This window comes from Tupaia chinensis, unplaced genomic scaffold (genome assembly GCF_000334495.1).
Source record: "Tupaia chinensis unplaced genomic scaffold, TupChi_1.0 Scaffold139207_1, whole genome shotgun sequence".
Taxonomy (NCBI): Eukaryota; Metazoa; Chordata; class Mammalia; order Scandentia; family Tupaiidae; genus Tupaia; species Tupaia belangeri.
The window spans coordinates 20,256-34,692 of record NW_006199097.1 but is presented as its reverse complement, the minus strand read 5'-3'; the positions used below and the strand labels follow the sequence as shown (position 1 = coordinate 34,692).

At 33.9% G+C, this 14,437-nt stretch overlaps 1 protein-coding gene across 1 annotated transcript in view; it reads right to left on the bottom strand.

Moving 5' to 3' along the window:
* The window catches only part of LOC102477836 (catenin alpha-3-like), a 139,668-nt gene extending 125,702 nt beyond the window's left edge, over window positions 1-13,966 (bottom strand). Inside the window, exons 1-2 of the mRNA XM_006161813.1 lie at window positions 13,829-13,966; window positions 1,659-1,840 (exon numbers count right to left, since the gene is read on the bottom strand). Coding sequence (XP_006161875.1) covers window positions 1,659-1,834 — 176 coding nt within the window. The 5' untranslated portion in view covers window positions 1,835-1,840; window positions 13,829-13,966. The remainder of the gene's footprint in view (window positions 1-1,658; window positions 1,841-13,828) is intronic.
* Between the last annotated feature and the right edge of the window lie 471 nt (window positions 13,967-14,437).

Here is a 14,437-nt window from a genome sequence, read left to right as displayed (position 1 = left end):
AAAGAGTTTACATTGGAAGGAAAAGAAAGTCTTCTCTGATTCTCGGCTCATTCATTCAAGCAGAGACCAGAAGGATCAGCATATAAACTCGCATAGATTTTTCCTTTTCTCTTAGTCTGCTAATTATTGCTTACAGAAGTTAGAGTGGATGACTTATAAAGGATAGGATTTATCTGAATCATGATTCTGGAGGCTGGAAAGCCATGCCTGGAAAGGAGTGAGGCAGCAAAACAACATGGTCGGAAGAAGCAAAGAGGATATCTGACATGTGCAGAGAAACCACCCTATGGGTAGCCATCTTCCTTTCCTATCAATACACTATTGCAAGAATTGATCCTATCTTACCACAGGGAGAACTCACTGGGTCTCTGGCGACATCATTAGTCCATTCATGAGAGTGATGCCTCTGTGATCTAATCACCATCCGCTAGGTCTTAACTTTTTACATCTAATATTGCTTAGGATATTTTATTAGTATTCAGAATATTTAAATATAGTTCATTTTAATAATATTCTCTTTATGAGTTCTTCCTTTATATGTAATGATTATAAACTGTCTTAATATCAGGGAGAGCTCTCTCTCCCTCCCTCTCTCTCTCTACATATATATATATATATAATACTTCATTAATTGACTCTTAAATTACATATATCCCATTGCTGCATTTAATTTTTTTTCTTTTTTTTTTAAGTATTTGCTAGAAGGCATGTGGGCTCAACAGAGAGAAAGAGAGAGAAAGAAAAAAAGAAAAAGACAGTGAGAAAGCACCTCACTTTCCATGGGTAAATGGTCATGCCACAATCCTTTCTCCATTTCTCCTTTCAGGATTTGGGGTATGTGCATACATGTGTCTGGCATATTTTTCAAGTGGCTGAGTCTGGGACTAGAACCAGCTTTGTTGGTTTTGTGGGATCCAGCTGCTCTAACCACCACCTCACTGGCAGGCCCTGACACAATTTTATATCTAATGAATGGTCATACAAATTAATGGCTTTTGCCTCAGGGTATTCTTTATTTTGTGACTTTTATAACTATGCCCAGACAGTTAGCAGTTTTTGTAGTTTTGTATATTTTAGTGACTGGTAGGATGAGCATTATATATTCCAATTCTCTTTGGTCAACTCTAAAGAATGATATTTTTAAAACTATAACAAACCTTTTTTGATTACTTCTGGAATATACACACAAAATGTGATTCCTTCATGGCCATCATTAATTCACTGTCATTTCAAATACATCTTGTTGCTCTCTCAGGAGAAAAAGATACTGCTAATCTGAGGATACCACAATACAAACCACTGTAACTGATACAATGCAGCTATGTACATCGGCCATCCAGACTGCTCCAATAGCAATCACAATTTGCTTTACCAATTTCATCGTAAAAGTATGAAGCACAGAGATCCCGTCTGAGGAGGACCAAGGTGAGAGGGCACAAAGTTCTAAAATAATTCTTAAGCAGTTTAAGAGAAACTTGGCCACGTTTATTTGCCAAAGCCTCTCAAGTACCCACATCCAACTTTCTAATTTTATATTGTTTACTTTTTCCCTACCACTTGATTTCTTGGCATCTGCTACTCAGAGATACTTGAGATTTCACTAATGTGACAAGTGTTTTAAGCATTACCCACATCTCACGCCGTTTCCGCACAATTACCTCGTGAAGTCTGTCATCTCCATCATGATCATACACATCTTTTTGGCCAGGACAATGATATCGTTGCTCGTGTCATCCCATATCTCAATCTCGGCATCCAGTTTACTCTTTACTTTCTTGAAATCAGCAACTTGCTCAGCAATCTTTTCCTTTTCTGCCTCAGGCAGCTGAGTCATCTTAGCCTAAAACATGTGATAATTAGATTTAAAATCATTCTACCATGTCAGAAGAATTTTAGGAAGAAGTGGTCATTATAGGATATTCATAAACCTTTTTCACTTAAAATCAGAGACACTTCATTGTTTAAATCATTCAATCAAAACTTTCCAGATTTTTTGATTTCAAAAAAATCTTTTAAATTATAACTATTTGCTCTAGAACTATAAAATTACATCTGAGAATAGAAATGTAGGTTTTGGTGTCCAGCATACTTACATCTACTCCTTAAAATAAATATGGGACTTGGGACCAGCAGATGGTGTAATGGTAATGTCACTGGACTTCCATGTAGTTGGCCAAAATTCAAATCCTAGACCACGGTGACTTAAAACTCCTGCTGGGCATGTGTAAATGCATGCCCAAAAACCCGAGAGGAGAATGGAGGAGAAGGGATTATGGCATGACCAACCCCAGTGGGGGAGGGGGTGATTTCTCACTTTTTGTCTCTCTATCTCTCAGTGCTATCCCCTATAGCAAAAATTTCTTTCAAAAAAAAAGGAATAAAATAAATATGGGACTCTACATAAATAGTTAACACATTAAAATTTTATTATTTTTTTCTTTTTTTTTTTTGGAGAAGTTTTTGCTCTAGGGCACGTGCATTCACCAGAAAGACAGAGAGAGACATAGAGACAGAAAGCAAGAAATCACCCCCCAGGGGGGATGGCCACACCGCAATCCCTTCTCCTCCATTCTCCTCTCGGGATCTTGGGCATGCACGCACACACTCCTGGCGTGAGTTTAAGCCACCAGGTCTGAGACATGAACTGCGGTCAACTACATGGGAGTCCAGTGACACAGCCATTATGCTAACTGCTGGTCTGAACACATTAAAACTTTAAATCACATATAAATAGATCACTATATTAACTCTTAATATACATTGGTAAAGTATAACAGTATACACTTATAAATCACATGTGTATAGATGAGTGTACATGAAATCATAAGAATGTATGTATATTTTATGCATATAAATATATTCGTGTGTGTGTGTGTGTGTGTGTGTGTGTGTGTGTGTATGTATGCACAAAGTGTTATGGAGGAAGAGTAAAAATGTTACAGGCAGATATGATTAAGGCAGCCATCTCTGTTCAAAACCAGGTCTTGAGGTGCATGATCAACTTAACATGGATCGGCATTATGACTTTCTTTGGACACATTGCATTTTGAACAGTATATAGATTGTGTTTTTCATTCATAATCTGGAATGTGGGATGAATAGAAGACCATGTTTACCCCTAAACTACCATATTTACAACCTCAGCACCTAGGACCTATGACTTTCTGCCAAATGACAAAGAATCCTGCGACCAGCCAAAGGTGTAGCAGTTAGGTCTCTAGACACCCACATGGCTGACTGCTGCTCAAGTCCTGGATGTGGTGACTTGAAAATCACACCAGGCACAGGTGCGTGCATGCCCAAGATCCCAGGAGGAGAATGGAGGATGAGGGATTGCAGCCTGGCCACCTGCCGGGGATGACTTCTCACTTTTCCTCTCATTGTCTCTGTCTCTCTATCTCTCTTTTTCTTACAAGTGCACATGCTCTAAGGCAAAAGCTAAAAAAATAAAATCTTGAAGTAAAAGTGATTTGATAATTTCAGGGCCATAAAATTTTATAAGCCTGCTACTTATAAAATGATATTGGCATAATGGAATTTCACATATATTCTCATAATAGAATGACTAGATAGGCTTAAGAGAAAGCATTTTGAAAAGGATAAATCATGCAAGTGAATAAGTGATAGATATTGTAGTTACATTTCAATATTCACATAGAATATATCATAAACAATATCTATTAATTTTCAGATTCAAGTCTCTAAGACATCTATAAGTAAGAGAAGAAGATATCAGTTCAAAAAGCTATGAAATATTCTGGATAGTAGGTCCAGGATACTGAAAACACACTTTATTGAATCAATTGTATATAATAGCAAATAAAGAGTAGTTATTGGGGGACCAGCAGTTGGCGTAATGGCTATGTTGCTGGACTTCCATGTAATCAACCACTGTTCAAGTCCCAGACCCAGTGGCTTAAATTCACACCGGGTGTGTATGAGTGCATGCCTAGGATCCTCAGAGGAGAATGGAGGAGAAGGGATTGCAGCGTGGACATCCCCCTGGGGAGGAGGGGCTTTCTGTCTCTGTCTCTCTCTTTCTGGTGAGCGCATGCACCTTATAGTCAAAAAACAAAACAAAACAAAAAAAAAACAAAAACAAACAAAAAAACTCTCAAAAACAACAAGAGTAGTTATTAGAAAAAAACAACCAAAAAATAAAAATAAATTGTCTGCCACTTATTATTTATTTACTATAAGCCTAACCTAATGTCTAAATTAAATTGGTATCTATACAAATTCCAGTATTAATTACTCATGCCTCAATTCTCACATAAATAACTATATTAATAAACAGTAATGTGTTCTGATTTTGTTTCCTTTAAATACTTTAGCATAGTACTTGATACATATTGAATATTCAGCAAGTGATAACTATTCCTTATCCATTAAGAAAATTATTTTAAAAAATTCACAGGTCTAGCACTTAATCCTTTAATGTTATTATTTATTTTATTTGAAGAATCAACTTAAGGTGCATGAGACTAAATTTATAATCGATGAGCTATACAGCCATTTTTCCTCAGCATCTGAAAGTAGCATGTAGTTTCTTCTCTCAGAAAATGTGCCCTATGAGATGTGTTAAAAGAACAACTTTTACTACTGCTGGCATATGGCAAGACCCGTAACTGGACACAGCTCACTACTTCTGAAATCAAAAGTAATATGAAAGCATGTTAAGTAAACTATAAGCTATCAACACATTAGACCAGATGAAAAATAGAAATGAGTTTTTTCCATGCTGACTACTGGTCATTATCACGATCTCTATTCTCATAAAAAATGTTTAAACTTTCAAAAATAAGAGCTATAGATTGGTTCAACTTTGCCTTTTGTTACATTTTAGAGGTAGCAAATCTATGACGCTAGATCAAAAACTATAATGGTGAAATATACACTGGCATATTATGGAAAAGTACTCATTATTTTCATAATAAAGTTGAAACTATCACTATTTAAGTGGTGATCTGGTTAAGTATATGCCCAAATTTTTCTTGGAATGCCACTGATTTCCAATATGACCTTGAGGAAGTCACTTAACCTCCTTTCTAAGTTTCCTTAGATATAAAATGACAATAATTGCAACTGATACCCATCTTCCATAAAGGGAACAGAGTCGATTGTTGGATAACATTGAGGCTGACCCTGTCGTGGCCAGAGAGCTCATCCGTTGCACTCTATTATCTTAATAACACCTCAACTCACATGGTGAATTTCAATCAACCGATGCTTACTTCTGACAAAATAAGGGCCAAAGTTGAGCAAGAGTTTGCAAAATAAAAAATTCTAGAGAATTCTGGTCCTTTTTCACAAGGGCAAACAATAACTAGACAATATATTACAGGCTGACATCTTTACTAAATGTTTTAAGTGCTTCTATGAATGATTTATTATGTCATCAATTAATTTTAGTCACTATGGGAATTTCAAAATAGGACTCAAGAAAATACATGATGTGTAGGCATTCTGGGTAAAAACTGCTTTTTAAATTGTTTTATGCAGGATAAGCAAAGAAACTGCTATGAAGTTTAAGACAAATCAAGAAAGTAGAATCTCTGATGTATATGAAGTCAAATATGTATCTTTGCTCAGATTTGCAGAGCTAAACTCTGATATAAATAACTTTCAAAGTTTTTTTTTGAATCATTGCCATCTGAATGAGATTATATTGTGTGTCTATTGATTTTGGAATTTATTAGAAGACAGTAAGAATGGCTAACACTTATATAAATGACACCTTTTTCAGCACTACACATAGATTTAAACTTCAACCTTCAGAGCAACTTTGTGAGGTATTATTGTTATCCAAATTTTATAGATGGAGAAATTGAGCCTTTCTAAAAGGCTAAGCAATTGACTCAAAATTATAGTGTTAGTCCATGACAGAACCAGGATACAAACCAGAAAATCAGCCTCTAGATATTCACATAATACCAAAATAACCTCCTTGATGGTATTTCTCTATAACTTTTCTGTAAGTTTTTAAATGATTTGTTCTCCAAAGTACAGCCACATATCTTTTAGAATCTAATTTCCTCACCTGTAAATTAGATACAATGATATTCACTTCACAGGTTGTTTAGAGATTAAATTATAACATATATGTAAACATACTTTTAAAATTCTTCACTGTCACTTACAATACTGGATTCAGTTCTTCACACTGTACAGTGATTCTCAGAATTCTATACTTAATGCTACTCTCATTTTGCTTTGCTTTACTTTTTCTTTCTTTTTTTTTTTTTGAGAGGTTTTGTTTTTCCTTTTTTTTCTTTATGAATTTATTTTATCCATTAATGAAAGAGAGACAGAGACAGAGACAGAGAGGCACTCTCAACAGGGTCTTTATGCCATAGTCCACCACCAAGCTCAGCTAGCCCCAGATCATGATCACATGTGTGCCTAGCACGTTCAGAAAACTCTCAACATGAATCTGGAGTGTTCTCACATGGGTCAGTCTCACAGCATATTGTGTTATCACCGCATCCCTGTCTAGCCCCATTATCCTCTATTTTTCATGCTAAAGTTTTATTCTCCCATTAGTATGTAGGGCATTTTTAATTATATATTTGATCTGCAGTTTTTGTTTTGTTTGGTTTTGGTTTTGTTTTTGTTTGGAGATGTTTTTGCTATAGGGCACATGTGCTTGCCAGAAAGACAGACAGAGACAGAGAGATAGAAAGCAAGAAATCACTCTCCAGGGGGGATGGCCACATCACAATCCCTTCTCTTCCACTTTTCTCTTGGGATCTTGGGCACACATGCACACGCACCCAGAGTGAGTTTAAGTCGTCGGGTTCGGGACTCTTAACAGCAGTCAACTACATGGGAGTCCAGTGACATAGCTATTATGCCAACTACTGGTCCCCATCTGCAGTTTTAACTCTAAAAAAAAATCCACAAATTTTTCTATAAAGAGCAAGGTAGTAATTTATGCTTTGCAACTCATACCATACTCTGCCATGTTATTATTCAACTCTGCTGTTGTAATGCAAGAAACAGTTATAGATAGAGTGGAAACAAGTTAGCACAGCTCTGTTCCAATAAAACTTAATTATGACATTGGAATTTAAATTTCACATAACTATTAAGTTCCACAAATATTATTCTGATCACATCTGATTACATGTATTCCAAAGTTTTTCAAGCACTTAAAAATATGAAAACCACCTTTAACTGATGGGCTGTACAAAAATAGGCAGCAGTTCAGATTTGACCTGCTCTCAACACCTGCTTTCAAACTTTCCAGCCACGACAGAATGTGGTTTTTTTCCCTTCAATCTTTATTATCCTTGTTTATAGCACCTGAAATTAGTGATCAAATGGGTCCTAGAAATGCTTTCCCTTTGCTTTCTCTTACACTGCATTCTCTTAGTATTGATTCCCTCAGAATGTTCCACTTTTTCTCAGAATGTTCCACTTCCATCATCTCCCAAGTGCACATCTCCCTAAGACTGTCTGCTGACCCTCTTGACTTTTGTCATTACCTTCTCTTAGCATACACCTACTTTCTTGACTTCAACCGTCAGTGCTATGAAGATGACTTACAAACATATTAGTCATATATTCAGCAGAAATTTATACAGTATATACTTCTTTGTTCATTCTCCAGCTGTATACAGTTAATTTGTTTTTGAATTACAAGAACATATCAGTTCTCCCATCAAAACATTAATCTTGTTCTCTCATGTTCTAATCAGTTGTAAAATATCATTTTTTAAAATGTTAATTTCGAGGATTTAAATGGAACAATTGGACACGGTAACACTGCAGGAAAGAGTTTGAATATAAGCCTAAACTGGTGAAATAGAATTTTATGACTTTTGAGTGAAACTTTACTGATTTTTTTTTTACTATGCTTTGTTTTCACAATTTACACATTTTACTTTCTTCTGAGTTGTTGATAGGTTCAGCAATTTGTTAAAATAGTTTTCTTGTTTGCTTCTTTAAATGGAAACATAAACTTTTCCCCCTTCCTGACCCCTCTGGAATTGGAAAATATTTGGGAGTATTCTTATTTTGTGGCAGAAGAGTTATTTGCATAAGTTCAATAATGCTTGTTGCATTGAATCAGAAATTCGAAATACTCATTATTGAACAGGGCTTTGACTGGAAGGTCATATCTGAAGATTAATCAGAAAACTATGGAACTAAGGTGGATCTCAAGTAAGTCAACAGAAGCTCTTAAAAAGATGGCCTGGCACCTGTTTAAACAGTTCTGCCTGGCAGAGAGGATTAGAGAAAATGTATGAAAGTATTTATAACATAAAATAACCTGGACTTTTCAGCCCAGCATAGTAATCAGTAGGGATTGCAAAAGAGCAACCACACCAGAGGATTATCTTGAGAAAGACTTTGAAGGAAGAAAAAGAGATTGATCTTTGCTAGCAGATGATACTAAGAATACTTGGTAAGCAGGGCTGAATTGAGAAAGTTTATGCTGACTTGTGTGCTGGGCATTTGCTTTTCAACAATTTGAGTAGCTGACATGTAAATATTTTCTCAAAAATATTTAAAACCATACTGTCTCAGTCGTTATAGATTCACAAACAAAATTATACAAAATTATTAGAAATATTTTGAACATTATCTTTAAAACTCTGTATCTTGAAATTTTGAAAGTTGTTTATTAACTGTCAAGAACTCTGGAGTATGTGCAAAAAATTTTTGATATGTTGAGTAAATGTGGAAAAATGTAAAAACAAATAAAGAAAAAAAGAAATTGAAAATAAAAGGAAAAAAATTTACTTATTTATTCAGACAAAATGAGGACTCACTCAACAGGGTCTTCATGCTGTGATCTTACCCCAGCCCTGCTGTCAGCCAGGATCACATGTGTTCAAGTATACTCAACGATAGTCCCAGTGTGTTGTGGTAGACTCCAGACATGAATTCAGAGCCTTCCCACACGGTCTCCAGCATCAGCCAGCAGCACTCCCAATGCCCCCATTACAACAGGACCGGGAATACAAATATTTTTTTCTTATTAAAGTGAGGGTCTTTGAAAGTAGATCTTCTTTCAAAATAATATGGTGACATTATACCTACATCTGGTTTGTTTATATTGGTCTTCTTCCCCTAGGATATAAGTTTCCTAAAAGTAGGGATTTAGTACATGATAAATGTTTGTTAGTAGTTGTTAATAAAAATAATTAAGAGTAAAGATTAAGAACAGGCTTTTGGACTCAAAATTTTATAGCATATTTCTTGCATTTTCTCTGTCACCTATATTTATACAAATGCCAAACTTCTAACTGTACAAGGACCTCAAATTCATTTCTGTTATTCATTTTGTTTGCTCTCTTTCAAACTTAGGCCCTCATTATTCCTACTATTTAAATGGCACAGTTAATCAAGTTTAAGCTTCTTTTTGTGATTTTTTATTTCATTATACTCATTATATTATGCAAAATATGTATATGCTTACATTATTTATCTATTTAAAAACTTTAAATAATTTTTATTACCCTGTAGAGTATAAAAAAATAAAGAAAAGAAAAAAAAGTAGCAGAAATTGCTGTCATATAGTCCTTTCAAATTTAAATTCCCCCCAAGTATTACCTATGTGACAAATAATTTAACCATTCAACTCAAGTTCATTATATGGTAAATGGTAATAAACTTACATAGGGTTCTGTGAGAGTAAGAGACATGTTTGTAAATAGTAGTATCTGGACTATTTTAGGGACTTAGTAAATGGTACCTATGATTAGTGTATATATTAATAAATGCCTTACACTGACTTCCACAACATTCCACAAGGTTGGGAAAATAGCTAAAATGTTCACCTAGCCTACCTCACAGGGCCTATGGAAAAAAAAGAAAAAAAATACTTTGAGTAAATGCATTTACCTTATAAGCAATAAATCCTTTGGGAATAGAAGCATTAATCTCAGAAGACCAAGTCCACATCACTTATTTTGCAGATAAAGAAACTACATCCCAAAGAAGGGAGAGACTTTATAGACATTATTCGCCAGATAGGTGGTAGACTAGATGTTTGAATCTATGTATCTCCATTAATAGTTCTCTGTTCCCACAAATTTATTTCTGATTTCCTTAACTATAACTTTTTTCATAAAAGTTTAATTATTAAGTTAATCATATCATTTCAGTACTTTCTTTATCAATAAAATTGGAAGAAACACAGAAATAGAATTGCAATAAGTAATGCAAAACTAATAATCTTTTAAATTATACATTAATATTAGGATATTCTTAGTTAATTCATATAATTCATATGAGTTGATAACTAATAACTTATCATGTCAAATCCAATGTTTCATAAATTTATAAAAACATAATATATCCCTGGTATATAGACATATTAGAGAACTATTTCTAAAAAAAATTCCTGTTCTCCACTCCAGAGCTTCTCAAATAATGACATTTACATGTTTTTAAAATAAGTTTATAGGCATTGGGAAATGGATGTGTTTCTAATACATCAAAAGTGTAAATAGTAAATGCTTTTGATGGAATTTTTAAAATGTGACATGCTGTTGGAAAAAATTCAAATTATTTACATTTTTGAGGACAAATTAGTAAAAGAAGATGTATGAATTGATATTTTAAGTATCCTAAATTTTAATTTCAAGTATGTTGCTTAGAATCCATTTAAAACTGTTTTCTATAATATTTTTCTGAAATGACATTTAGGGACTGGAATTGGACTTTGCTTTAAGGAGTGATATATATTTCTGCACAGATCTTTAAATCAAACTTACAAATACATTAGTTTTAATGAACCCTTAATAACCTCATTTGTCAAAAAGCACCACCTTAACATTCCCTGGGTTATACTCACAGGTATGAAATGGGTTTCGATGCATTGTAAAAGTGTATAAGCTTCAGGAGCTGGTTGTCAAAACGAAGCTATCTATTAAATCATTAGACTTATTTGATTGATTAGCTACATCCTGAAGGTAATAATAAAGGTAATTAATGTTTATTCATGCTTTCCACATGCTAGTAACTGCTAACAACGTCTATAAAAAAGATCTTATTTAAGTAATAATGTATGAAGCAGCTATTAATATCCACGTCAAAACTATGTAAATGAGTTCAACACAGGACATGTACATGTCTCATATATGAAAGAAATACTTGCCAAGTTTTTTTCTTTTTTGTCTTTTACATCGAATAATAGATGTGTTTTATTTGTGAACCTGGTTTGGGTTCTGGTTCTAGGAAATGATGAAAGTTGTAAAAGATATTTTGGAGACAATAGGAGAACTTCGAATATACGCTAAGGTATTCGGCTACGGTAGGAAGTGATTGTTAATTTTCTTCAGTGTGACGATCATGCGGTGGTTATATAGGAGAACATTTATTATCTTGGGATATATCTGCTGAACTATTTAGATATAAAATCAAATATGGCTCTGGCACTGTTAAAACTATTATAACAAGATCCTGGGAATATGGGTGAATATTGTAATAGTGTTTAAACATTTCTGTGCATATAATTTTTTCACAATAAAAAACTGAAAAACAAATAATGCTGTCAACAGGTTTTTTGTTTGTTTGTTTGTTTGTTTGTTTGTTTTTGGTAGAAGTATAGAGATTTGATAGGTCATATAACCTACTCTTATTCCAAAACATCATTCCATCTACAACATGCTTTCACCTCTTTTTGGACTTTTTTGAAGGTGTAATGATGGATTTTCTGGGACTAAGAAATAAAGAAGTCCAGGCACATTTTTATCAGTAAATATGAAAACATAAAAATGAATGAGATTTATGACTTCCGTAAAGAATCTTCACATATGACTTCCTGAATAATCTTTCATCGGGATCTTAGTGTGTGTATCATGATGATTGAAATTTAAATGAATGTGACTGTAGCATAAACCTTTCTCTAAAACAAAGTTGTTGTTTTTCCTCAAGAAATCTACATGAAGCCTCAAAAAGGCAGTGCAAGTTGGAATAGGCATAAAAATCTGACATGAGTACTGCATTCTTTTGACAGATATGACCCTGTCACATCCATATATTTTTTGCTATATATTTAGTCATAAGGTGAATATAAAGCTTTATAATCTATCTTCTGGTTCCTTTCTTAACAAAACAGGTAGGTTACTATGAATTTACTTCCAAAATAGACTATATAAAGGAAATAACATACTTTAACAAAATCACATACGTATTGTAATCTTTAAAAATACAACACATGTACACATTTCAAACTTGGTGAACTTGGTTAGGGTGAGTCAATCTTAAAAAGCTTAATCTACTGTTGAGTTTGTGTCACCACAAAGTGAGTGTCAGCCCAAGTACCTCAGTGACTTCATCGAGTACAACCAGCTTATGAGGTTCTATCTGATCTGTCAGCCTTTCTCCCTCCTGATCCCTTACTTTTGTCCTTCAACAACAGGTGTACACTATCTTCTGAGGCACTCCATTACATTCTTGGCCAGAGATACTTACTAGATCAATGTCTATATTCCTTCTCTATTATATTGGGTATTAGCCTGAATTCAGCCCTCTAGAACTGAGAGTTCTACAAGATAATGTTCAGTTATATGAAAACAGTTGTCAGATGCTACTCACAGTAGTAGTCCTTCTAATTTTTCATTCATTCTTTCACATATTCCTTTTTGTTTCTTTTTGTCTTTCTCATTTGTGGAACTATTAAGTATCAGACACTTTGTCCAAAACTTGTTATCTATTAGGTCATCTGAAAAGTCATGGCACATACAAAAACATAGGAAAATACAGCCTGACTTTTCTGACAACACAACAGATGATCAGCATCAGGGTTTACTTTGGTCATACCTCAGTGTGTCATTATTTCTTCTTTACAGTGACTTCCAGACTTAAATACAATATTCTTTTTTTTTTTTCCCCAGCCACAAAAATAATAATGGTTTTTCTTCAGGATGATACGTTTACAGTATAAAAAGCCCAAAACAGTATTAGATACTTTACAATATATATACATTATTTACTTATACTTAACACTAAACTTAAATGCCCATTTAAAATAAGACTATAGTTAAGCCATGTCTAAATCATAATATATAATATTATATATACATATATATATTATATTAATGTTTCAGGATTTAGACTAATTTAAATTCAATTGTATTATGTTTTCTTTTAATCATCAAACTGCCCTTTCTTTAAATTAAAAATATATATTAAAATGTACCTATTTAATGACCACGACCATGGTAATCTATATAGCCTCTGCTAAGTGCTACCTTATGGTATATTCATTCTACTCACAGAGTTTCATGCCTAAAGTCAAAGATGTGTTCACAGAAAATGTAGGTATCAGCTGAATTTGCTACTAAAAATAGTTAGATTAAGATATTTTGTGAATCAATAAAATGTGGGGGGAGAAAGGAATGTAAAGCAACTGCAGATACTAGAGACAGTGTGGGAGGAAGGTGAACCATGGCAGAGGGTGAGAAATAGAGGGAAATATATGTAAATATATATACATATATTTATATAAGGAACAAGAAATGGAAAATTATCTGCTGACGATAACATTTATGATTAGGCCACTATACAGTGTATTCTGGATGGGCAATCACATTTTATGTGTTGTGATGATGTTTGGTGAATGAATGCAAAATAAATAAATTTTTAAAAAAATCATCATTCTAGGATGTTGATATACTATTGTCTTTCGATACTGCCAGACTAACAATATAGAAATCCTCAACCAATTCAATAAATAAGTATTGTTAAATCTGTGAAGAATTCAAATAATAAAATCTAGAATCCCATTTATTTTATCCACAAAAGTGCCTTTAGGATGTAGCTTGGATCTTATTGACTTGACTTGTCATAAAATTTAAATATGTTTGGTTACCTGAATTCCATGCCCCAGTTAATCATATATTGGAGGTAGACAGGAAGTATGCTAGTCTGGTAACAAAGATGAGAAAGAAAATCTATCAAAGAGGAGACAGTCATTCAGAAAATGATGGGCTTTAAGTTTACAAATAAGCTTTCTTGCTTATCTCAGGACACCTCCATGCCATGTGTTACAGCACAATACAATTACGTTTAGTCATAATACAGATGGTGAGTCATCTACAACATCATCGCCCATCAGTTACTGATTGTCTCCTGAACAGGAGTAGAGTTACATGGCACTATTCTTGGTGTCAAGGATTTTGAAATATCCCTGCAGAAAACATCAAATGTTATTTAGAGCATTTGGTTAGTAAGGTAAAGATAAATGCAACAGAATTTATAAATGAAAGTATGTGTACCACTAGCTATAATTTGGAAAAAAAGTATGCACCTACAATTTATTTAGTTTTTGTCATTGTTTTGTTTTCCTCAGTTTTTGCTATAGGCATGTGTGCTCGCCAGAGAGAGAGAGAGAGAGAGAGAGAGAGAGAGATGGAAAGTGAGAAATCACCCTCGCAGGGAATGGCTACATTCAAGCTCTTCTCCATTCTCCTCTCAGGAT